At 36.5% G+C, this 27,194-nt stretch overlaps 1 protein-coding gene across 1 annotated transcript in view; it reads left to right on the top strand.

Annotated features, from left to right (window-relative positions):
* Positions 1–508: 508 nt before the first annotated feature.
* Positions 509–27,194, top strand: part of LOC122816744 (uromodulin-like) — a gene marked incomplete in the record, with an annotated part of 268,054 nt that continues 241,368 nt past the window's right edge. Inside the window, 3 exon segments of the mRNA XM_044089741.1 lie at positions 509–658; positions 16,281–16,408; positions 18,932–18,979. Coding sequence (XP_043945676.1) covers positions 16,327–16,408; positions 18,932–18,979 — 130 coding nt within the window.

The following is a 27,194-nucleotide window of genomic DNA, read 5'->3' on the forward strand; positions in this document are numbered from 1 at the left end:
TGTTCTTTGGATGTGATTCTCGGTTTCTTTGATGTTGACAGTGTGTTTATTATTTAACTGTGAATAAATGGCACAGCATAAAGTCTTCCAATTTAATGCTAATGTTTTAACTATGATTACATTTAATTTAGCTTGTTTTTTTTTGTAGGCACAGTAGGTGTGAAATACAGTATATTTGGTCTACAATAGTTTTAGTACTTAGTGCAGATGTGTAAAGCTATGAGTTGTTAAGAAGCTGTTTTTTGTAGTACATGGTTTGATTCCCTCAGCTTTAATTTATTTTCTGTGTGACTCTGCAAGTTACCGCACCAGACAGTAATCCTAGACTACTCCTGAAAAGGGACACTCATGTCTAGTGGGCTGCCCCAGGTGTTTTATAGTGCTTCTGTGGTTGAATTCTACGTTCATCTCGTGAAGATTATTGTCTTCTGTTCACTGAAGTTAGAACATCTTTTCTTTTCAAAAGGTATCATGCAGTCTTTAATTTCTACCTGAGCTACAACCAGCTGAGGCAGAAGGGAGCCCTGTTTATGTCTCATCTCCAGGATGGCACAGTGTCCAGATTTTGCTGCACTCCATGAATCCAAGCACCTGGTGTGGAGGGGTAGAACCCATATCCATCTGATCCTCCCAGCATCAGAGGTGACTGTGATATTTGGTAAGACACTGACACTGGTTATAAATGTGAGTTCATGTTAACTATGTAATAAATGACGTTTGATTTTTTTTCCTTTTCAGACTGATGGTCACACTTGTAATATCAGTATTATTACATACTATTTTTATATTGCAATGCACTGGGGTATGCATATGTTTCATGAGGATGGCTATACTTTGGAGTTGTTTAAGAGCAGTCTCAGATATTGCATGCTTACCTTGGTATGATAAATAGAAGCCAGACACAGACACAGAAGTTATTATATTACATTAAATGTTATTTTTTTGGCCCAAGATTAAGAAACATTCAGTTCATAGCAATCGGCAGTTCTGAGTGATGTCCTGCCATGAGCAGGATGTGTGTGATTCAGAGATGCACTGAACAGGAGTGGAGGAGGCATAGTGTCATCTGACCGTGTTTAACAGCTTAGGCCCTACATGTTACTGAAATTATAACTTGTGGATAGAGTAGCCATACTGGAGCTGATTGATATGTGTCACCCTCACATGCAGGTTTGTTAGAGTCATGGACTACCTATCTCAGTGGAGACTAAGGTATGTGCAGTTTTGACAATTCTAGCTACAGGGACTTTCAAGTGACCAACAGGGGGACACAGTGAGGGTATCACTGGTTGTAGGTCTGCATGCATCACTTTTATTGTTGTGTATATGCTTTAATCTAACACAGAGTTTTGAGCAAGTCTAACAGCCCCTAGAGGCACTATAGTTGTGCCATAAATAAGGAAGTGGATTCCTCAGTGCCATGCATGTGAGAGGGGATTTGTGTTTTCCATTTACTCCAAAAGAGAGAAACAATGACATGGGAGACATATATATATTAGTCTTTTTCCCTGAGATATTCAGGGCTATAGACTGCACCCACACTGAAATAAAGGCCCAATGTGGTGTTGGGAAAAAGTACATTAATTGTAAACATTATAACATTAACTTCTAAGTGGTCTGTAATGCACAGGGTATAATTTACAGTGTGTCTACACATGGCTTGCAAGGGGGGGGGTTCCAAGAGTTATCTACCAGGTGATGTTACATATGCTCTGTAGCCATAGTTAAAATTCATGGACTCTGACAGCCAATGGCTACAACTACACCCTGTCAAAAACGTGGGTCATCAAACATGTTCTTGGGCTGCAGAAAGTATGCTTTCACTGCTTGTATGTACTTGGTGGCACCCTGCATTATGATAATGTTACATGCATAAATATACTCACAGTATGTGTGCCAGTACATAAGTAATATTGAGGAAACAGTTGCAGCAAGAGTGTTTGTGCAGAAACAGGATGCTCCATTACAGCATGCAGTATAGTGTAAACTAAATGAGGTGATAGTAGAGGAGCCAGGAGCATTGAAGAACCATGCCAGATAAGAGTGGATGGAGCGCACCATGATACTGGCCAAGGGACACTGGCTGACTCATAACTCTGTACCAGAATAAAACATATAAGCCTACTACCAGACTACGCTTATGCATGCAAAGATTCAGAAATGGCCACACTGATTAACAGACATAGGCAATCCAAGTAACAAAGTACAATGGCCAGGGCACAGTTATTATTTGCACTGGTGAGGGGTGGAGTACAAACTGTGAATGTCTTCTACATGGAAATGTGAATGTGTTGCATTAACTTTAGAAAACTTTGTGCTTTGCAGTATAATGTGGGGTGGGGCCTTAAGTGCACTGTTCTGGTGGAGGCACTGTCACCATATACATACATGTGTGTGGAATGGTGCATTGAAGTGGCACGTATGTGTGCTTAGCAGGAAACAGTTGCAACAGATTTTGCAGAGCTGTGGGGAGTTTTTAAGAATAGGTCCACAGCACAGGAGCAATGAAACCTTCCCATGCACATCCTTTCCATGGGAGCTACCTCTCCTTAGAGTGTGGTAGACAGCAACAAGTCCTTGCCATCAAGTAGACATGCAGCATTAATGCAAGCAGGGAGTAGCACTGCGTGTCAGAACAGTGAGTCCTACTGCCTTGTGGATATCATATAGCCACTATATGCTATCATCTTTCTGGTGTGTGTCTGTGTGTGTGTGTGTGTGTGTGTGTGTGTGTGTGTGTGTGTGTGTGTGTGTGTGTGTGTGTGTGTGTCTGTGTGTGTGTGTGTCTGTGCATGCATGTGTGTGTGTGTGTGTGTGTGTGTGTGTTTGTGTGTGTGTGTGTGTGTGTGTGTGTGTGTGTGTGTGTGTGTGTGTGTGTGTGTGTCTTTGTATGTCTGCTTTTAAGCTAATACTCCTTCACCAAAGCAAATTTACTGAAATACGTTGAGCAAATGATGTTTCGTTTAGTTAAGCACCATGAGTACATCATCACATAAAACAACACTTATTTTGCATACCACCCAACCCTCTCAACTCCAAACTTACATATAATAACTTCAATGTTACATGATGTTTGGGAAGAAAGAATGTTTAATACTCTCCCTTACTTGTGGTTGTGCGATTTTGGAGGTGTACTGGATAAGTAAGTTTGGTTATGTTGTCACTGGAGGGCATCTTGTTCATGGAAACAAATGCAGTATGCTTATGCAATCTGTATTTTATAATCCAGTAACATGCTGTTTGGTCGGTATATTTTTGAAAATGCTATTTTGTTGAAGTGCAGTAAAGAAAATCTGGTAAGCTATTCAAACACACACAAATTAAAGGAAGATAAATCCATGTGTTGTATTAAGTGTAACTCAGAGCTGAAAAGTATTGATAGTTATAATTTCACAGATTTTTAAGATGTATTATTTGAGACAATGAAACATAATATTTCTGCTAAGGAAGCATTATCAGTAAGAAATCTAGACACTGTAAGCAACATGAAGTTGGCTAAAGGCTGATTAGCTAATGCAAATGGTATCTAAGGTGGGATTAAGAGATGAATCACGGAAAAGGCTTAAAGACTTAAAGGCAGGAACCTGCACAATAGCTGTTTGTTAGTGAAGTAATATGTGTGCATGTGTGTGTGTGTGTGTGTGTGTGTGTGTGTGTGTGTGTGTGTGTGTGTGTGTGTGTGTGTATAGCTGATGTTGGGAAAACAGTAGCAGTAGGGTAATGAGCGCTTTCTTTTTTCCTATTGATTGTTAGTGCAGTTTTATTGTAGGAATGCAAACTGATACTGTTGTGTTTTGATTTGGTGATTTCTTTCAATAAAATTCCTGGTAACCTAGTGATGTGACCTAGAATTTGCCCAAATATCATTTAAAACCAACAATCATAGGATTATATCAACAGTGAAACAGCATGATACAGAATTGCAGAAAATGCTTTAACAATCAGCAGATCATGTATATAGCTCCGGTATATGTAAGACACAAAACACTACCTCAAATACAACATTATCAGAAAGAAAAAATCAGATAGCAATGCTCAGGGTGCAGTAATATTAAATAATGATTTATCATGAACAAAAAAAGCTATTTAAGAACTTACAACCACAGAGCAGCTATAGCTTAATTACATTATACACAAACATAGACATTGATGGCGTACAGCTTATTCTACTGAGGTCTGTAATAACAGTAATGTGTAATCTCACTACAGATATATAGAACTTTCTACTGGGTTAACACTAATAAAGTTGAAATCAACAGATCCAAACATAATGTTATGATCTTCTCTTCTACAAAGAAACTGCTCATCCTTTCTCTTACAGTTTTACCTAACCTGCTACAGGATACTATACCAGTAGTTACTAAACACAAATAGCTTGGTGTGCCATCATTAGACTTTAATATTCATAGTGACAAAAATCACCAGGAAGGTAACATCACACTTATACCTCTGTTGTAGACTCTCATGCCTACTCTATATATCAGCCCATAGGCACTAGCTGAAATGTCCTAATTCCAAAAACTGAATATGACCCCCTCACCCATTGCCCTCCACTCAGTAAAAAGCACACAAATACTACACATAGCAGAAAATAGAATATTGAGGTTTGCCCTTCTTGCTGACAGAACAGCCATCACTGTATGTTATATGAAAAGGTCACCTACAAATTACTTACAGAACTACTTATCTAAAATGAATATACTAAGATATAAACTACTTATACAAGGCTACTGGCCCCCCCAAAAGACAAATTGGAGAACAGAGCTAATTCTTTAGGAACCAAGAAAGTACAATAACTCTTGTAATACCCAAATACAAACTGTCAATTGGAGAAAAAGACCTTTCAAGAATTGGACCAGATATATAAATCACCTACTAGTAGGAAACAAGAAACACTTTAAACATACAAAAAATCTTAAGACCTCACTTACAATGAAACAAAGTACAACTGCTTTTGTGACACTGGATAATTCTGTCAAGTTATCAGAGGATCATAGGAAGTTACTAGGCTATTGGCCCTGAGGCCCTTATAAGTCTAGCCAAGAGTTGAGCCCATCATAGACAAATCAGCACCTGATGCCCCTGTCCAGCAGGGACACGGGTGGAATCCCAGGGGTGTATTTTCTGTTTCCCATCCAGTCATCCAGGTTGCGCTTAAAAAGGGGTAAAGAGGTACTCTGCTTGATGTTGAGATGGAGTCTATTCCACAGATGGGGGAGTATCTGAGACACAAATCTGTCCCTCCAACAAGTCCTACTGATGTCATAGACCAAGTCAAAGCCACCTGTGTGGGTTACTTGACTAGAGCTTGACTTGTGGATATGCAGCAGTCCCATCAAGGCGGGGTCTGAGATCACCTTGTATGCCAGACAAAAGTCCCCTCTGAGGAGTCTGTATGAAAATGAGTAGAGGGATAGGGCTTTTAGCCTATCTGTGTATGGTAGATTTTTGAGGCCCTGGATTCTCCTGGTGAGGAACCTCTGTGGTCTCTCCAGCTGCTGCATGTGCTTTGCAAGCTACATGCTGAACAGGGCATTGTACTCAATAATGGGCCTTATATTGGAAGAATACAGGGATGTTATGACCTCCTTGTCCCTGGATGAAATACCCTTACATATGAGGTCTGGCATGTAGAAAACTTTCTGTACAATGGAAGCAACATGGTGGTCAAAAGTCAGGTTGCTATAAATCTGGGTGCCCAAATCCCTCACGACTGATTGTGTGCCCCAAGACTGAACCCTGGTGTAAGCCGTTCAATACTGGTCTACTGCTTGAGGTGGATTCCCCTATTTTGACTAGATGGGTTCTATCAGTGAGCCAGTTAGCTACTCATCAGGTAACATATGGATTGATGACTAGTTGAGAGAGTTTATCTATTATGCCTGAGTGGGTAATTTTGTCGAAAGCTTTGGCCAGGTAATGGTAGGCAGTGTGCACCATCTTCCCCTCATCCATGGCTTTGCTGACTGTCTCAAAAAAGTCAACCAAATTTAACAGACATGATCTCTCCTTGATGGAGCCAAACTGTGTGGGATGGAGTGTTTCTAGGTTGCCAATGTCCTTGTTAATGAGGTCTACTATAATCCGTTCCATAGTTAGGCTGATGGGTCTATAATTTCCCACATGAGTGGACACTCCAGCTTTGTGTAACGGGATGACAGTGGTTGTCCTCTATCAGCTGGGTCAAAGCCAGTACTCAGGCTTTGGTTGAATAGGGTGACTAATGGTGCTGCAAGTTCCAGCCTGAGTTCATGTAGGATGCAGCCTGGGATGTTATCAGGTCCCATAGAGGCTGTATTTTTTTGCCTTTGAGAGAACAGTGATGACCTGATCCATAGATATAAGGGGAAGGGGTCAGGTACTGGGAATGTCCTGATTTACTGATAGGGGGACAGAGGGGTGAAATTTTTGCTGAATCTGTCAGCCAGCAAGTTTGCTATATCTACAGCATTTGTATATGTGGTGTCCTTGACCACCAGTTCTGAACAGATCTGGGTAATACCTTTGAGATTACAGACATATGTGAAGAAGGCCTTATGATTGTCTCTAGTAGATGTGGCCAATTTACACTTGAAGTTTGCTTTTGAGGATTTCACTAGTGCTCTTATTTGCTTATTCAGGCTAAGGAGCAATTGCTTCCAATTGGCACCTGCTCCTTCTTTGTCCTGGAGAGCAATTTTTTCTTTTGTTATAGAGTTCATTTATCACAGATGTCCACCAGACAGGTTTACTCTTCCTTGTGAAGGATGAATTAGTCATGTCAGGTATTCCTGATTCCATGCATCTATATAAATGTCCGTATAGTAATTTGGTATAGTTTTGGATACTGGTGACAGTTTCTAGATAGGAGGAGGGGGTCTGTGAAGTTGTTTATACCATCCCTTAGGAGTACATTAAATGTGACACCTTATCTTTACTATGATTTGCACAGTCTTTATTGTTTACATTTAAACTTACTTCGTACACAGAATTAATTGCTCACCATTTATGTAAAATGACACTTTCTATACCTAATTGCACTGTAATCTATCTCCAATGTATAACTGTAGCAGGCACATGGATGAAACGGACCAACAGGCCATCTCACCTACACATTATCAAATGCTAAATAAATAAAAGAATATATAAATAACCTTGGCGTATTACCTAATATTGAAGGTTGACCAAGTTTAGAAGCTAATGTAAATATTGTACATTACACTCTGCTAGTTTACTATAACATACATATACAGTTTTTCAACATAACTTATCCAAAATATTTTGTTTATTTTTTTGCCTTTTTTGTTTGTGAAATGTTTTCTATTTCACGTGGGCAGAGCCTGAATTTGGTCAGTACTGGTCATTACACTGCTGCGGTAAACAAATATAAATAAATGTGTAGATACATACATAAACCTATTATAGTAATTTGAGGACAGCTTCCTAGGATCCTTCCACTGAAATGCTATGTGAGGTCTGTTGATTGATGTTAGGCTCACTATGAAAATATTTTATGGTACTGATGGGTCTTGAAATCCTCAGTGGTCATGGTAAACCAGTTCTGAAACAAAGGAGGATGTAATGCATTCAGAGTAGTGTGAACTAATTGAGAAGCTAACTGCCATAACAGTTTTATGTAAGGACACTCACAGTATTTATGAAAGGAATTTGGATTTGGATGAGTACAACCCATACCATACATTTCTAGTTCAAAACCTCTGTCTTTGTGTTTCATAGGGGTCCAGCACCCATCAAATAAAACATCATTTGATGTTTAGACAAAGGAAGAATACAGCTGAACAGCCTTAAAGAGTCGATCTTTGGTATTCTAATATTTCTTTATTATCAGAGGTAGTGAGTGATGTCTCCTGTCTCCCGATAACATTGCTGTGTATGTATATTTCATATGTCAGAACATATTTCTCAACCTCTTAGTGCAAGACTGCTGGATAAAGCCAAAAACCAAGTGTGTGTGTGTGTGTGTGTGTGTGTGTGTGTGTGTGTGTGTGTGTGTGTGTGTGTTGGAGGGGGTGGAGGGTGGAGGAGGACAGACACCCCCAAAGTCAGGACAGAAATTAAATATCACTCTTATAAACCTAAGAAGCCACAATTACATTTTTTTTTCATTGTATGTACTTTCTGAAGAATATTAACATAGAAATGCAAATGTCTGTCATTATTTAGTGATGCCAATTTTCAGTGATTTTCCAGAAAACAAATGTGGAACAAACGAAACACAAGTTGTAAAATCTCAAACGAAAAAACTGAAAACACTGCCAGTAGGGAACAAAACGGACACCACTACCTTATTTAATGTTTTCGTTCAATTTAATACCACTGAACATGTTCAGAAACACACCCACATAAATCACTAGGTATAAATACCTAATGAAAATCGTCTCACCTTTGCCGGCTTTCATAATATGCCAATCTTTGTTGTCGGCCAAAGTATGAAGAGCTGATACTTCTCCCACTGAAAGGTTGGACCCCTGATACTGCCTCCTGTCTAGTCTCCTAAAGTCTTGTTCACACAATTTACTAAACACAGATAAAGTCGAATTTAACAAAGGATTATATGTACTTTTCTTTTTAATACAAAGATGATGTGAGTCTGAACTTACTACCCCATCAAAAATGTATTTCAAATTGAGTTTTCTACAATACAACTTCAGGTCGACTATCAATTTAGGAAGGTGCACTGTGTTGGATGGAATAAAAGAAAACCCTTTCCTAAGTACAGAAGTCATAACCTGGGACAAAGGAGAATCAGTTAAATTAAGAATGTTGATAGAAAAATCGAATATTTTTTCTTTCCTTTGCCCTTCCCCTTGTTTCTCATTTGCACTTTGTTCGACCATTTGGGAGTCTTTTTGTTGCCAGAACTGTCCATCAAAAAAGGACCTGCTGTGTTAGAATCAACTGTGGCCAAAACAGAAGAAATGGAAATAGGCACAGCAACATTGTTCTTGTTACTGCCATTCTGATTAACTTGCCCTGAGTCAGGAACAGAAGTGTTGACCAGAGTGACTTCACCAACAGGTTCAGAGTGTTTTGAACCTGTCTAGAAAGGTCTTTATTATTGATCTCAAACCCTCGGATCTTTTGTGAGGACTTCACCAAATAAGCATTGTGAGCAGCATATGCTGCAATGTCTCTTTTTAATTTCCCTTGTTTGCGAGAAATAACAGAGGCTCTATGTCTCTCTATTTTGGCTTCAATACCAAAATACAAAGAAGTAAAAGCATTAAAAGCCTCAGAAGTCCTAACTTTGTTGTCCAAAGTCTCCAATTGGTTTCTAAGGGAAACCATTTCAGCTTTGTAATGGTCCACCAACATTTTCATAAAACTCAACCCTGTGTTGTTAAACAGTTCAACTAACTGACAAAACACATTGTCACCCTGTACAACACAACTGGGAAATTTGAAAACCCTTAAACCAAAAGGAACACACTTAAGTCTGATGTTCTCTTCTAAATAAAACACTTCAAGTTGAAGCGAAACCAGTTTAATGCTCAGTTTTTCCAGCCAGAAAATATCGTTCTTGCATAAATTGTGAATGTCCATGCTGGAAGAAACAGCAAGACCACTTACTTGTCTCAACCAAGCTCCATTGTCACCAATGTGAAAAGGATTGTTGTTGTCCAAAAGAACAGAATCCAAAATCTCTCCTGAACAAACCATATTGGTAACAGAATTACCATCGCCCGGGGAAACCTGATCACTGACCAAATTGACGTGGGACACCATCCTTTCTTGCCATTCGGCATTCTGCTTCACAACGTTGTTGCTGTGAGGTAGGACGTCTTCACGTACACTTCCTGTTTGAGCACTAAAAGTGCCCCTGCTCCCAAATTGGCTAGAAAATGCCTCGCAAATGGCTCCAGCAATAACTCCGGACATCTGCTCACTAAAATTGATTCCCAATTCTGGAACAGAATGGGTGCTAAGGTTAAGTAAAGTGTCCTGTGTGTTTTCTCCCGACATCACCCAAGCAGCAAACGAAACACAAGTTGTAAAATCTGAAATGAAAGAACTGAAAACACTGCCGGTGAGGGAACAAAATGGACACCACTACCTTATTTAACGTTTTCGTTCAATTTAATAACACTGAACTTCTTCAGAAACACACCCACATAAATCACTAGGTATAAATACCTAATGAAAATCGTCACATGAAAATTACAACCAATCAAAAAATGTATATCAAACATTTAAAAATGATAAATGTAAATGTAAATATAAATAAAAAATTTAATAAATAGTTGTAATAACAATAATGAAAATAAATAAAAAAGAAATGTCTAAAAAGACAATAAATGATGAAGCCTCCATAATCATAAAAACACACATTAAAGTCTCTGTGCTTGTAAAAAACAATTGATACTGATCATGTCATTTAAACCAGGAAGCTGGTCAGCGTTTAACAAAATTTGCCATATAGCTTCACGACATTCTAAAAGTGTTTTAAAATCCCCACTAAATAATGCATTGTTCACCCTCTCTAAAACAAAGAAGGAAAACTTTTTGAAAACAGGACACTCTAAAGAATGCCTAGCCAAAGCATTAGATGTGTCCTTTGTCTTGATGGCCAATGTGTGTTCGTAAATACGTTTGTTTAATGTGCGTATTGTCTTCCCAATATAAAAATGTTCACATGAACTGCATTGAGCTAAATAAACAATGTTAGTTGTCTTGCACGTGTAGTGCCCCTTTGCTGCAAACGTCCTGTTGATGTGCTTAAGCATGACTGTAGATGTCCCACTGACAAATCTGCATTGTTTGCAAGATAAACAGGGAAAAGTACCAGGGGTAAAGTCACAAGTAGACCCAATGTTTTTGGATCCTCTTTCTAAAATCATCTTAATGTTTGATACTTTCTTATAACTAAACACTGGTCGATCACCTAAAATCTTTAGTAACTCAGGATTACCTAACACTACTTTCCAATTGTTGGAAGTGATCTCTCTGATGATACCCATTTCATTGGTAATGGGAATCGGAAAGGACAAGACTAAATTGTCCGAACTATGTGCTGAAGCTTCGACCACATGGCAATGGGTGTCTCCAGTGAATCTCAGAATAGGACTTGCAATATTTGCTCTTAAGGCTAAAACTTCACCTGTAATCCAATTTAACCAGGAACATCTATAACCTCTGTCTGTAAAAAAACATTTTAACTTGAAAATTTCATCCAAAAAAATGCCATCACTACTGGTCAAATGGCTAAGCCTTATAAATTGTCCCTTGACTATACCTCGCTTCATATGGCTAGGATGTAAACTGTCATAATGTAAATATTGATTAAAAATAGTAGAGTTCCTAAAAATTCTACTCTTTGTTTTTTATTTATATTTACATTTACATTTATCATTTTTAAATGTTTGATATACATTTTTTGATTGGTTGTAATTTTCATGTGACGATTTTCATCAGTTATTTATACCTAGTGATTTATGTGGGTGTGTTTCTGAAGAAGTTCAGTGGTATTACATTGAACGAAAATGTTAAATATGGTGGTGGTGTCCATTTTGTTCCCTCACCAGCAGTGTTTTCAGTTCTTTCGTTTGAGATTTTCCAGACACCACACACTTTATGAGGAGCAGACTAAAAATATGAGACAAAAATCTTAACATTCTGCAAAACTCTGGACTGTTTCTACTTAATTTTAGGGAGAACCAGGCAAACATTGTTCAGTGGTGTTTTAAGGTTTCTCGAGCTTAATAAACCTAAGGGTTAAAGCATATTCAGCAGATGTTGAGTTGTTAGAAGGAATTTTTAATAACGATCACTTCAAGTCCTACACTTTTTGCTAGGGTTTGGGGAGGGTCATCCAATGATCCTATAAAGTAGTCTGTGTACCCAGAATTCATTGAGCATCCAAAGTAACCACTTAGTCTTAGACATCATCTTTGGAGCTTAAGTACTGCATTTCTGCTTTGGTACTTGTATTTATCAGTTTTACGTCCAACATGTCATTCAGCACCCTATCAGTTAAGGTAGTGAGAATGTCAAGTTTTTCAGTCAGTGAGGAGTTACGTTCAATATCTTGCTTAGTTCCCCCTATGGCAAGAACCACAAAACTTGTTGGCTTATGGATGCAGCCAAACAATGCAAGCAATTTGGATCTCTGTCAGGCTAAAATTCCAACTTTCCCTCTGACTTTCCCTGACACTTGGTCATCAGTGCTTGCCATATTTTACACTAGGACCTAGCAAACACCGTTCCTTGCAGTGAAGACGATAGTGTAATCAGAATGTGATTTCTTAATTACTTTTTTGGTACACTTTCTCTACAGGGGAAAAAAAGGACTTTTTTGCCCTTTGTGGCATACTCCATAGCTTCACAGCATCTCAGTTTGTCTGCATTCCCAGCCATTCCTCCACCCAGGCCTATAATGTAGACTTTCCATAAGATCTAGCAGCATAGCTTTCATATACATCAAACTTTTTCTTATTTTAATAGATTATTGGATATCACTGTTACAAGGTTTGAAAGTAGAAGTATAATTAATATTACCTCCTCCTAACATTTAGTAGATAGGCTTACAGATTTAAGATACATTTTGTATTACTGAACTGGCCTCAGCAAGAAGGAACAAAAAAAAAAAAATGTGATAAAAACCTAGCCATTAGTCAAAAAGTAAATTTAAAATGAATGCAGTATTTATGTTGTGATTTTTTAAATGTACACTTGTACTGATGTGAAATCTGTTGCAGATGACTGCAGTACAGAGCTAGTAGGTAATTCTTTTCATACTGCGAAATTAAAATATTTCCAGTTTGTAATTGTGTTAGGATCATCATTAGGAAGGTTTGTAGAAACTAATATTAGCCCAGTGGCTACTGCTCAAGGTGTACTTCAGTTTTTCATTAATAGACAGCACATTACAAAGTGTACATTTTCAACCTTACAGAACAAGAAAATAAATAAATACATTTGTATTTTGAAATGATACGCTTCTCAAACATTTTTCTTCCTGTAGCCTAAATGGGGTTGATGGGCTAATCTGATCCTTAATTCTTTACTTCAAGCGTGTTGTAACTATTAATTAAGTATAGCTATTATTATCAACAGTGGAAGTCTCATTTGACATCATTTACCAGAATTTTATGAATTGGCAAATACAAAGATTTAACATACACTTGTGTGTCCAACATCTCAACTTACAGAAAAAATTTCTAAAGAAGGCTTGGGCAAGTAATTCAGTAAACTTCCTTGTTGATGAACTATATATAAGGGGACAAGGCTTTACTAAATAAAGTGCATTTAATACCACAGCTGTACAGGTAAGTGTCTTCAGATACTCAATGCAAGAGGAATAGTTTTAAAATAATTATTGATCTTATTCTTATATTTGGCACTAGATAAATACAAATAAAAACATCACTTGTTAAAAAAAGATCACATTTGAAACATCAAAATAAATCTTCAAGGAAAGCTGATTTCACAGAAATTAATGCAAGAAATTGCTCTTTCAAAAGGAAACACTATTTATTATAATGATTTGAAATTATTGAACATTCAACTTTATAATATAACCACTGTATTTTTGTAGCTTTTTAATGTGAATTTTTATCATATTAAATCAACATAAGTTTACGTTGTGAAGTTAGATTATATTTGCAAGCCAATATAAAGGTTTGTTTTGGTTAGAAACTTGACACATAACCATAGTGTTATATTGGGTGAACTGTGAAATCTGATATATAAGACTCCACAGAAAGAGAAAATACAGTGTTCAGCATACATTTCAATCATGATTTTGTAAACTGTATTTGCTGTATTTGCTGTTTGCTTTCTAATAACAGTTATTTAAAAAAAACTGTGCAAAATAGTTGTGTGTGTGTGTGTGTGTGTGTGTGTGTGTGTGTGTGTGTGTGTGTGTGTGTGTGTGTGAGTGTGTGTGCGTGTGTGTGTGTGCGTGTGCATGCATGTATGTGTGTGTGTGTGTGTGCGCGCATGTGCGTGTGTGTGTGTGTGTGTGTGTGTGTGTGTGTGTGTGTGTGTGTGTGTGTGTGCGCTTCTAGAATAACGTTCACAGTGTCAATCAATACATACAAACTTTTGGGTGTTTTTGTCATATGATATCTTAGTAAAGACAGTAGGTATGCTGCTACTGAGAATTTTTTTGCTAATCAATTGGCAATTAAGAATTGCTTGAGGGATGAAAAAATGTGCAAAAAATCTGCTGTAATTTACTGTGTACTTATAATCGGAGTGATATGCTAAAAAAATATATAGCTTGGAACATTAGACTTTTCTCATGACACTTTTCTATAGCGTGGCCAGCCTATATAGTTACATAAGATTTTGTTCAGCCTGATGTTATTGATGACAAAATATTTCCAAATGATGGAGTACAGGTTTCAGGAAAACATGGGTCATTAAATAAAGTGTCTACCATAATAACAAATAGATAAACAAATATAAGCTACAGATGCCCATAGTACAGTTATTTTCATTGAAGTGTATAGACAAAGGACTCTTAAACTTATTTAATGCTAAGTGCCGTATGAAAAATGTTGGTTCATTATGAAATATCCTACTAGGACAGACTGAAAAAGTGTTAACATTACAAAATTATTTATAGAGATAGAGTTAAAAAAAGGCTGAGGTGTTTATCTCTTATCTAAAAGTATTATTTATTAAACAGACAACATCAATGGATGAGAGCCTGTTAAGGCAAACCTACAGGTAGGTCACTGGAGGTGAAAGTGAATTTTATTTAGATCTGCTTTGTTACCTTGAACATCTGCTCATGTTTCATGTACTCTCCGCTGATTGCTCAAGTCATGCCATATTCATAAATTATAGAAACATGTCTTGCTGTATTATAGAAGGAAAGAAAAAAATAAGCACCTGAACAATGGCCATGCACATCCACAGACCTGCCAATTTTCTTTGCAGAGAAACCTAAGTAGGTATTGATTTGAAAAAGAGAGCTTCAGAGATTACTTAAAGAACAGTTTGCATTATAAGAGCAAACAAATCATTCTCTGGCAATAGTCTTTTATCACAGTAACTCAATAAACTTTTTGACTCAGCACTGATGTCATTTCACGTTCTCCAAAACAGAAAGTTACTCTAGTTTGGTATCAGAAAATATTTACACTTAACTTTTCACATGCATGTAATGAAGAAAAAGATTATTATAGGAACAGGTAGGAATACTCATTAAAAGACAATCTACGACTGTTATAAGCAGATAAAAATACACATGCCATCAGTGTTTCAGTTTTCTTTCCTGCATCATTGCTATAAACTGAAACAAATGTACATTTCTTCCCTTGTCATATTTTAACCTGCTATTTTCATATACTTATAAGTTTAATGACTTGTCTTCCTTGACCACGCCTTAGTCCTTTAAATATCGTCCTTGACTATTATTCTTATCTCTTCTCTTTGACTGGAAGGCCATATAAGGGTAGCAACACCTTTTTTTCTTGACAGCATGCATTCTTTCATCTCAGAAAAGCCTTTTGCAGCTTAATGTGTCCTTGCTACATGTATTCTTTCTCTTTTTCCATGTACATGTACTAAAGCTCTTAGCTTTCTTCTCTTGTATACTACACAGTTCTAGACTTTTCTTTTACTGTTTCTGCACTCACTCTAGATCTGTTTGGATATATAGGTGCCAAAAGTTGAGGCAATGTTTTATATGGGTTCCTTTGTATGATCAGTGCAGAGATACTCACTTTTATGCTTTTGCTAAAGGTTCGTCCCTCCAGTCCTGAAATGACTCACTCCTCCCTGCCAAACACTATAAGGTCTAATTTACTTTCTTAATTGAAGAGAGCAAACTGTTGTGGTTAGTAGAGTAAAAATAGAAGTGAGGGAGGCTACAAGGTATGCAACAATGGGCACTATCTGAGGTTGTCCTTTATAAATGATTAAGCATTAATCATCAATAATGAAGAAGGAGTTAGGGAAGGTAATTTGAAGTTCATGGATATGATGACTTCCAAGAATCTAAGGATGGAACCAATTTAAGAATAGATTCTGTATAAAAAAAAAAGACTAAAACGGTTTATACAGTGTTGCAATATGATTTATTGTAAAGCAGATTTCATACTGAACATCTAAGGAATGGATGCGGTGAACTAAACATGCATGTATACATAAAGATATACAGGGATTTGAAGACGAGAAAGCAAACTCCCCAGATTTTTTATGATCCAGACCTTCCTGAGGTCATCATATGCAGAGTGAAAATTTCAGTCATGCCAGTAATTAAAACAATGCTGCACTTTTAGTTTACTTGGAAATCCTAAAAGCACATTACTTGTTTGTCTTTTTTTCAGGGAGAAAACACGAACTGTATAATTGGAGAAAACTGCAGATGTGAAAATGTTGTATTTTCATATCACCCTCATGCTAATTTTGTACTGCACAGCAGTTTCACCACAAACAGCACGAACCACACCCTGGAGTAAGTAAATCAGATTTGTTATAATTCATTCAGATAGCTATGCAGAATACTTCTGTATGTTTTGAATTTGTCAGTGATATTTTGGGATATCTAAACTGCAAAATTATTAAATACATAAAGAAGTTTATTTCAAGGTGTCTTTGCAGAATTAGAATATGGTGGAGGGAGGCAGTTTCTCTTAGGAGTCAACAAGTGCTTGGCAATAGAAGTGGAATGGGGGATTGGGGTTCACATAACACCAAAGAGTGATATTCCTAGTAAATTAAAGCAGAAATAGTGTGGCATATGTAGAGAGATGGTGCTGAGCTGATGTGAGACTATGAAGACAGATATTTTAAATTATAATATATCAATAATAAAAATATTGTTACTGCTCCTGAAAGTCCAGCATTTGTTGAATGCCGGTGCTCAAATGTTAATTGATGTTAAGTTATATTAAATGGCACGTACTATGTTGAGGTTTGAAAATTCTTGTCATGGTCATTGTGGCAGTTGTTTGATTTCTGTGGCTGCTAATCAATCCCACAGCAGGCTTTCCTGATGTTAATGTACACCATTATCATCTGCCGTAGGAGTTTATAGCATGGGTTCTGTTGCTCTTGGAAAGAACCATGCACTGGTTTAGCTCTTCATCACAGCTCTGATTTACAAGCACAATAGTACAACTGTTGTCTAGAGTCAAACACTTCTTGCTATATTTAACAAGACCCTCAAACTAGAGCACCTGTTAACTGTTAAAATAATGCAAAGAAAGTAAAAGTGACTGCTACGGCAAGGAGGTATGAATACTTCTTTGAGAAAATAATGTTCCACATTGACTGTGTTCCTGGAATTTCATCAGAAGGCATGATTAGATATACATATTAGATTACATTATTACACAAAATCATCTCCCTGAATGGACAAGTCTGTTGGTTTAATATATATGGGTGTGAATGAAGGAATGAATGAATGAAGTATGTAGTTTATGTGCATAACTGTAAGTACATTAACTGGTCTGTGAGTGTACGGAGTTACAAGTGCCAGAGAGAGAGAGAGACAGAGTCAGGTCATGCAGGAGTCATTTTTCAGAGCTCTAATATCTGGCATCACAAACTGGCACCTAGCATTCATTGAGGATATGGTTCTACCAAGATATCTTAATGACACCTTTTGGATATGCAATAAGTTGATAAATGCAAATTAAACATGTGTATTCCAGTCTTCTGTACTTTATTGTTTATGTTTCTTAAGCACAAGGGGTTACGTATTAGGAATACAGATACTTGAGAAACTATTTCCGTTTAGCAAAGTGACTGGAATTTATAATTCACATTCTCGCATTAGAAAATATCTCTTACAGCTGTAAGAAAAGATGCAGACAGGTTTCATCTTACGACATTTATATCAACAACTTTATTTCAGTTTATTCACTTTATTTTGAGACTTATGGCCATTTTAACAATCTAGTTTTTATGGAATCCAAAGTGTGCTGCTTTGTTCATTATATAGTATAGCAGTTTAAATGTACAAGCACCTTTCTTTACCAAAGATGCTTGTTATCTTGATATACTTACTATCTTATAACCAATGCATTTTGCTTGTCATTTAAACTCAGCACAGCTTAATTTTCCCTTTCATTTATAAGAGGCCAAACCAAAACCTTAGCAAGTCATGGTTCTTTCTATAAGTTCTATTGTCATAAGAGACAATGAAATGTCATTTTTCGCACAGATAAAATAATAATAATAATAATAATAATAATAATAATAATAATAATAATAACAACAACATCAACCAATTCAAACATGTTGAAAAACCTTGAAAGTAGTTGAGTAGTCCTTTGCCATGATATAATTTGTCACATTGAGAGGAAGGGATACAGTTAGGGCATCTTGGTGGGTGGCCTAGCCTGGCCAGTCACTCATTGGTACCAAGTTAGCTTTGAACCAGATCATTCCAGGTGACATTAGTGCAGGTGGCTAGTATCCCACATGTTAAATTTGTGATCAGCCTTTTCCTTGTGTTGTCCACCTACATTCTTCATGTCTTTATCCCACACTTTCATCCCTAAAACTAAGAACATCTTTAGATTAACAGACTACCTCTTGTAAAAATGAGGATGTGAGATAATTGGGTGTTCCTTGTTGCACCCTACTATGTACTTTGAAAAGGTTCTAGTATGATGTTGCAGTGTGTCTTTTGTGGCAGCAGAATTAAAATTGTGGTGTAAATTCTGACATATAACCTTGAAGAGTTAGACATGGTAATTCTTGGTAGCTGCAGTGAGTTACAGTAGGTCACCATTTCTATCCATCAAGATGGGTCTTTGTCATATCTGAGATACTTTAGTAGAGAAACTGAAAGGGAAAAGTAGTATAGAGACTAAAACTAGAAATGGATAGGAAGCCATTTGCCATTTGCCTTGTAAAGATAAAAATTTAACTGAGCTATGATCTTAGGCAGAACAATGATTGCAATTACTAATTTATAGCATTTTGTCTCAACTAGTCACTAATATTACTATTTTGCTTTTGTTTGCAGCTACAATTGTATCACACCCGCAGCTTAGTTCCTGTCCTACACAGATAGGTATGCATCTCTAATACCATTTTGTAAATATTACATGTATTTGTTTTTAAAAGAAAAGCAATTGTCATAAGGCTATACTGTATCAACAAGAATATGTAAGATATTCTGTCATATACTCAGTTGTACCATCAAGAATCTTCAGTTTAAGTTATTTGGATTCACTGCATCACTAGACTAATTACATAATATAATTAAACTGAGAATGGTATGCATGTATTATTTCTAAAATCTAAAATATAAATGTTTGATTAGTTAGTGTTTGGCAAATGTAGAAATACTAGATTCAGAAGCAGATGTGGCTCAGAAGAATTCAACAATTTATTACAGTTGTCCATACAATAATGCCTTTGTGATCTGTAATATAATCTGGTAAGTATATTCACAGAGATAATAAAATGTTTATCTAACCCATGCTTTGGAAGGGACATTAAGCTGAGGTCCCATCTGCCTGAGTTGGTGGTAGCTCAGGAGGATGTAAAATATCCCGCTGCACCTATCAAAAAGAGTAGTGATTGCTTTATTGTATTTATATGTTTTCAAATTATTTTCATTATTTATACTTTATATCACATTCAGACAGCACATATTCACTTTCCTAAATATATTAAATATAGTCCATAACCTTTTCACACCCCTGCCCTTTCCACCATAACCATTTTTATATCACATATTACTTTCTCATCTTTTCTTTTGTTACATAGCAATGCTTTGCATCTTCTTTTCTATACCCATCAAATAGTAATTAATAAGATTTTGTCCCATTTTTCAATTTTATTTACACTCCCAGCCTTATATTTTCTACACGGTACCATGCCTTTATTGATGTTTCTGAATACATTCCATTTATAAATATCTCTGAATAATTAAAAAAAAATTTGCAATCCAAAAAAAAAAAACAATGTTGGGATGTCTTTTCAATATTAAAGCTATTATACATTCTTTATAGTTCATGTGTCTTTTCACTGCAGTTTGTCCAACAATAAATACTACAGAAAATCACTATGTTCAAAAAAGATTCAAATCTTTCCTATCTTTTCTTTAACTTGTATTCACTCCCCACACATTTTTTCAAGGATCAACTTAGCATTTCTCCATCATTATTTTATAGTGTTCTTTCCTTTCCATGTCTACTTCGTTTATATGAATCTCAAAGTCTCTGTTTATCTTTCATATTATTCTCTTCTAAAGTCTTAGTTTCTCTTTTTCTTTTCTTACCACATCCATCAACATATCTTTATATTTTTCAGATAGCACATTTCCCAGTATTGTCTTTTTTCAGATATTTTAACACTGAAAACAGACTTCTTAATACTAAGAAAATAACCAGATTTATTAAATTCAAGCCCTCATTCCTGTTTACATTACAAAGTTGAATTCAGCCTTGTTCCCCACAAGCAAGCAAACAAAAAAAAAAAACTCCAGGATTCACTTTTCATGCAACTTCAACACATACACAAACTATCTCTCTCTCTCTCTCTATATATCTCTATATATATATATATATATATATATATGCTAACTTTCTAAAATGTATGTGTTTAACATATATACCCTCTTCTTAGGGACAACTGAAACACCCTCCACCAATCTATAATCTTTCATATTTTTTTTATAACATAGCTCCTAGAATATCAATTTTGCTTCTAGCAAAACAAATTCCTGCCATTCTTTCCACTTCCTTCTGATTTTTTTACTGTAATCCTACCGTATCCAAATTTGCTCTGTTCTGAAATATATCTCTTTCATCCAATGTTTGTTCTTGGCTACAGAAACCCAATCATCTGCATAAGTAAACATTAATGGTACCTTTATTCCTTCTTTAATTTTGCATCTACCATCCTCTAACTCTGATCTACATGCCTGCATAACTGCATTTATTCCCATCACAAACAACAACCTGCTGAATGGAAAACCCTGCTTTCCCCCCTTATCTGTCTTTATTTTTTTCCTACTTATCCATTTACCATCACAGACACACACAAATGTTCATAAATTGTCCTCATTACCCTTTTGATTTTCCCTCCCACTTCATATTCTGTTAAAATACTTAACACTTCCTCGTGATCAATGATGTCAAATGCCTTAACCATATCACACACTGTTACTTTTCATTCTACCTCCCCTTTAGCTACATACTCAACTGCTTCTTTTACCAACATTTTATTTACTCTTTTCAATTTAATCTCATGCATATCTTCCCCCTGTCCTTCTTTCACACCACCTATCATTCTTTACTGAATAATAATTTCCCAATGTAATCGGTCTACATTTTTTTATTTCTTCCTTTCTCCATTTTTTTTCATATACATTTTAACCCCTTTAAAAATATCTTCTTCTTTCAAACCCTTATTTTTGCTGAAAAAAAATGTAATTTCATTGCCTGATATTTCTTTATGAAAACTATACCCTACTAGGGCTGCACCTTGGGTAGATTCTTCCTTTCTTTTCTTTATAGTATCTCCTAACCCTTTCCTCTTTATTCATTTTTTTATTTCTTTGATATTACCTCTTTTTTTCATCTTCTTTACTTTCTATATACCCATTCTTACATTTGTTTCTGTACATATATGGTACATACCTTTCAATTATATTCACAATTTCTCCTTGTTTATATCTTTACAGTCCCTTTTCATCCTTCATTACATTAATTTTTCTCCCATTATATCTCAGTTTTTTACCTTAAAATGGGGACATTTGTAATTTTCTCTTTCCTTTTAGATGACATTTTACCTAAATATCATTCTTTCTATTTTTATATGTGTGTGTATATATATATATATATATATATATATATATATATATATATATATATATATTTTCTTCTTCTTCAAGTCCCCCTTCTCGAGTATTATTTCATAAATTTCTTTTTGCTTATTTGATGTCACTTTTCCTTCTTATATTGCTGTCTGTTTTTAAGTATATATTTTTTACACTTTTCTTTATACTACCACTTTGTCAAACATCCATAAAATGGCTTAATTGTCATATGATCTTCCCACAGCTGCCCCCTTTCCTTTTAAGACATTGATTCATTGCAGTTTTTCCTGTCAATCCTTTTAACCTTTGTCCTTATTTTATTAAATTGTCAGTATCTTCTATTATTGAATGTACATCCCTGTGATCTGAATACTGCTTCCCTAATTTCATCTTTTATTTCACTCATGTCTTCTGAAAACAATATATAATCAATCTCGGCTTTAAGTTAACCTCTCTTAAAAGTATATTATCTCCCGTTACCCATTCTTAGCCTACCATTATTTACTACCTGTCTCATCATTTTTATATTTTCTGCTGTCTTCCTTTCTCCTTTCATAAATTACAATTAAAGTCATCCATTGCCAGTATGGACATATTTACTATCACATAACTTTGAATTTCTCTAAACGTTTTCATTTGTATATGCATACACTATCACAAGTCTAAACTATTTCTTTCTCTTTTTTAATTCACTTACTAAGACTCTTCCTGTTACCGCTGCCATTATGTCTAACATTTTAATGTCTTCATTTTTAATAATGCTGCAGCAACTAATCAAGTATAGCCCATACCACTTTTCTTTTCCACATCATCATCTCATATTTCAGCCTTTTCCTTTTAGTTATACATTTTATATCAAGCAAACAAATTACCTTTGCAAATTTTTTTTCTACATTCAAACACAGCCTTTCTTCTATCACTCCTAATGCAATTCACGTTCAATGATGCTATACTTATCCTTAGTCTTTTGGCTTTTCCTGGTTAGGGGTTGCCACAGTGGAACTCCTGTCCGCTAATGATTGGCAGTGGATTTTTACGGTGCCGAGTTGCCAGCCCAACACCTGACCTTCAAAGAAGGCATGGCCATTCATGCATGCACCTACCTGCACATCTTTAACATCACTTGACCATGGGGAGGACATGCAGACTCCACACAGAAGGCGCTCCAGCCGAGAATTGAACGGGAAAACCTCTTGCTGTGAGGCGACAACACTAAACGCTGCACCACCGCGGCCCTCAATGATGCTATACTTATATTAATCTTTATTGTTTTTTATTTATTTATTTTTTTGTATTTTTAGTCCATGTTATGGCCTCCTTTTTCTTCTCCTCACTCTGCCCTCAATAGAACTCTATACCTTTTTACTGACTTATTACCTTCATCTAACTCTTCTTCTTCCTGTTTATCTAATACTCCCAAAGCAGTTTTCCATTCCATATGCTTTTCTTTGCATTAACTAATCTGTAAACTTTATTAAGTGCAGCTTTTCTATACCTTCACCTTGTAGAGCCTTACCTTCCAATCCCTTGTCATTTCATTATTTTTTCCACCTTTTCTTTCATAAGAACTTGTTCTTCCTTTTTCATTTTTCTCACTTTCTCTTTCTTCATTAATTAGTGGAAAATCAAATCATAAATACTCCTCCTTTTCACATTTACTGTACCATGCTTTACATTTTTCCAGGAATACACATACTCCCCACACTGTCCTCACCTTTTTGTATAATTTTAAGAAAAACATGTTTCTGTTGCCCCAGTACTTAAACACTCAGTTTTCCATTAATTATTATCATATTAGACAAATACTGCACCTTATTTTCAATGTTTAAAGTTACATACATTTCTCATCTCCCAGTTCATTATTTTCTGTCATTCACAACTGTTTTAATGTCATGTACCTCCTGAAAAAAAAACATTTTAACTCATTTTCTTCTGCTCAGTCATTACTAATAGTAACAACACATTTATGTTTAGCTGTACATTTAAATTTTGATAAACAGGATCTTTCCAAAGAGAGATATTACTCCTCCTTTCATATTCATAACATTTTCCTGCTATTACTGTCTCAAAAGTTATTTTGCAGAAAGGCTGAGTTCCTGTATGCATTAATCCTCTAATATCAGACAAACTGAATCATAAGTGTATAACAATATTGTCTAATCCAAGTACCAAGGTCTATTTGATGTTCATCCTTTGTTTAAATGCTTACAGCAGTTTTTCCCTCCAGCTGTCGACATTTCCAGCCTGTCTCCACCGCACCTGCATATTTTTTTCTTTATGCAGTCTTTCACTGAAACCTGCTACTGCTGCTGGTACATGCGTTTTTCCTTGCTAACGCTGCTGCCAGTCCCTCATTGTTTGGCACCCACTGCTTCATCTTCTTGCATCCCAAAAAGTGCCCATCCTTAAACCCAGTTACTACATTGGCTAGATGTGCCCCATTTCCATCAATATTCTCATATTACCACATCCTCCTCATTTATTCAGTCTCCTTGTGTCCAAATATTTTGTCCTTCACAACACTCCACTGCCTGCTTTTGATTCCTCTGGTTCTGTTTCATCCATTGTTTTTTGTAAGACTGAGTCACCCAGTCCGCCTGATGCCTCAGTATTCACCTACAATGTATCAGGCTTCTTCTGCATTACACTTTTAATTATATCTTTCTTAATCTCATATCCACTCACAGCCTTCATCTTGGATTCAGTGATTGTTAGCAAAAACCTCCTGGTTAGCAACAAAATCACAGAGTCCCCCAAAGAGTAGGTGAAATGTACTGCTGTGGTAGCCAAATTTCCCCTGCTAACATAAATGGGTCTATATTATGTGATTGAAGAATCTCTTCTTTGAACACATAATAATCCATATATACAGTGAATGCTGTAAACTGCGAATGGCCACGTCCTCAAATTTTTTCCTTGGGGAAAACTTCAGTTGGCCGTTATTGGGACTCTCCCTTTTCTTCAGTGTAGACCGATCTTGGATTTTGGTATATTTAGTTGGGGGGTGGGGGGGGCACAGCTCCCCACATCGGGGTGTGTGGGGGGACAAAGCCCCCTACTTGATTAGTGTTTTAAAGTTTGTTTTTGTTTTACGGCCATGTGAATATTTTCCCAAGGAAAAAATTCGAGGACTTGGCTATTTGAGGTTTACAGAGTTCGCTGTATATGTGTTGATTATTATGTGTTTGAAGAAGAGATTCTTTGATCACATAATATAGACCGAACATAAATACCACCTCAGGTCTCCCCTGAAAAGAGGCTACTGGCCTAGTGGGACTAACCTGGTCAACAAAGAATGAATGAATGAATAAATAAATAAATAAATAAACATCTGCAGAATAAAATAAAGGGTCAGGATTAGAATTAATGCACATATATCTCCAAATGATGCTTTATACATTCAGATGGAGAACTAAACAACCTCTAACTCTGAATTCAATGCTTATACTTGTTGGGTTTGGGGCATGAAGACACGTGCTATTTATTTTAGAACACAAATGCAAATGTTAGTTGAAACTAAGGGTGATGGTGGTGATCATAGATATATTTGTTTTTTTCCCAGAACACAATTCAATAAATTGATGGTACTAACAGCATGGATGTCAGGAGATAGAAAGGTACTTCAGAACAACAGTTCTTTTTAAAATGAGATAGTAGCAGAAGGAGAGAAGTAAAGGCAGCTTTATGGAATAACACAAGGAAGAGCAATTTGAGGAGGAATAAAGGAGCAGTTGAGGGAGACCATAAATGGAAGAGTCTAGAAAAGAGAATGAGATGGGATCTATATACATAAGATAAGGGGAAATGTAAAAAAGATAAGAAAGGCAATATGAAGACAAAAAGGCAGGAGAGAAGGAACAGAGGAAAACAGTGTAGCAGTGAACTTATGAAAGGAAAGTAATGAAATCAACCAAATAAAATAAGAGAGAGTTAGAAAATGAGAGACATTTAGGGAATGTGCGCAGACAGGGATCAGGGGAAGGTGATGTGGAGACTGAGGAATGGCAGACGATTCCATATAAAGGCAGCAGAGCCAGTATGATATTCAACAACCCCAGGATTCCAGGCAGGAACTTGAGTGAGATAAATGAGATACTGTCCCATATTAAGAAAGGATGGGACATTATACATGAGAATTTTGGGACGAAGATATTTAGTAATGGTAAAGTTAGCAAGGATGGAGAGGTGTATGAGTTATAATATTTAATATGATTAAACACATCTTGCTAAGATGAGATACATAGAATCACAGGTTACTAGGCTAATGGCCCCGGGCCCTTACAAGCCTAGCCAAGTTCAACCCATGTTTCCAAGGGTGTCTGGTTCAAGCAGACACTAAAATCAGCACGTATTGCCCCTGTCCAAGAGGGACACAGGTGGAACCCCCAGGGTGAATTTCCAGTTACCAAAGGGGCCAAAGAGGGGCTTTGTTTAACATGAATAGGAAGCTTGTTCCAAAGATGGGGCAATCTCTGTGAGACAAGTCTGTCTGTCCAGCAAGTTCTATTGATGTCACGTACCAGATTAAGGTCCTTTGAGCGAGTGACCCATGTGCCATTTGACTTGCGAATGGGCATCATTTCCATTCAAGCTGGGTCAGAGATTGCTCTATATGCATGGTACAGGTCACCTCTGAGCAGTCTGTATGATACAGAGTAAAGTGACAATGATTTCAGTCTGTTCACATAAGACAGATCTTGAAGACCCTGAATTTTCTTTGTAAGGAGTCTTTGTGGTTTCTCCAATTGCTGCAGGTTTTTGGAAAGGAACATACCAAAGGGAGCATTGTACTCTATTATTGACCTGATGAGGAAGAGTACAGGGGGTTATAACCTTCTTTTCTTCCTGGAGGCAATGCCCTTATTTATGAGCTGAGTAATATAAAATGCCCTTCTTACCACTGTGGAGGCATGGCGATCGAAGTTAAGGTTGCTGTCAACCTGTGTGTCCAGGTTTCTCATTACTGACTGTGTGCTTAGGATATTGCTGTTGATATGGTAGTTTGCAGAAACATCACCCTTGCTGAAGGGGGATTATAATGAATTTTTTTGTATTACATTTAAGACCATGACTTTGGCACCAGTCATTAGTCTGCATAAGATCTTCTTGCAGGATGTTGAGATCACTAGGGATTTCAATGATTGTTCCCAGTTTGCAGTCATCAGCAAAATTTGTCAGCCACAGTCCTTTAGTTTTAGCCTGCACTTTGGAGAAGTAGATTCTGAACAGTAGGAGTCCCAGAACTGATCCCTGTGGAGTCCCACTGGCTACAGGTCTGATGGAGGAGGTTGAGTCCTCTATTTTTACTTTATGAGTTCTATCAACAAGCCAATTTGCAACCAGCCTGACACTAGATAGGTTGATATCCAGCTGGGTGAGTTTATCAATGATCCAAAAACCACAATAACTACGAATGTAAAATAAAAAATTACAGTTCACAATCATGGACCACAAATAA

Source organism: Protopterus annectens, chromosome 12.part0 (assembly GCF_019279795.1).
Source record: "Protopterus annectens isolate FY-2018-M chromosome 12.part0, PAN1.0, whole genome shotgun sequence".
Lineage (NCBI taxonomy): Eukaryota > Metazoa > Chordata > Ceratodontiformes > Protopteridae > Protopterus > Protopterus annectens.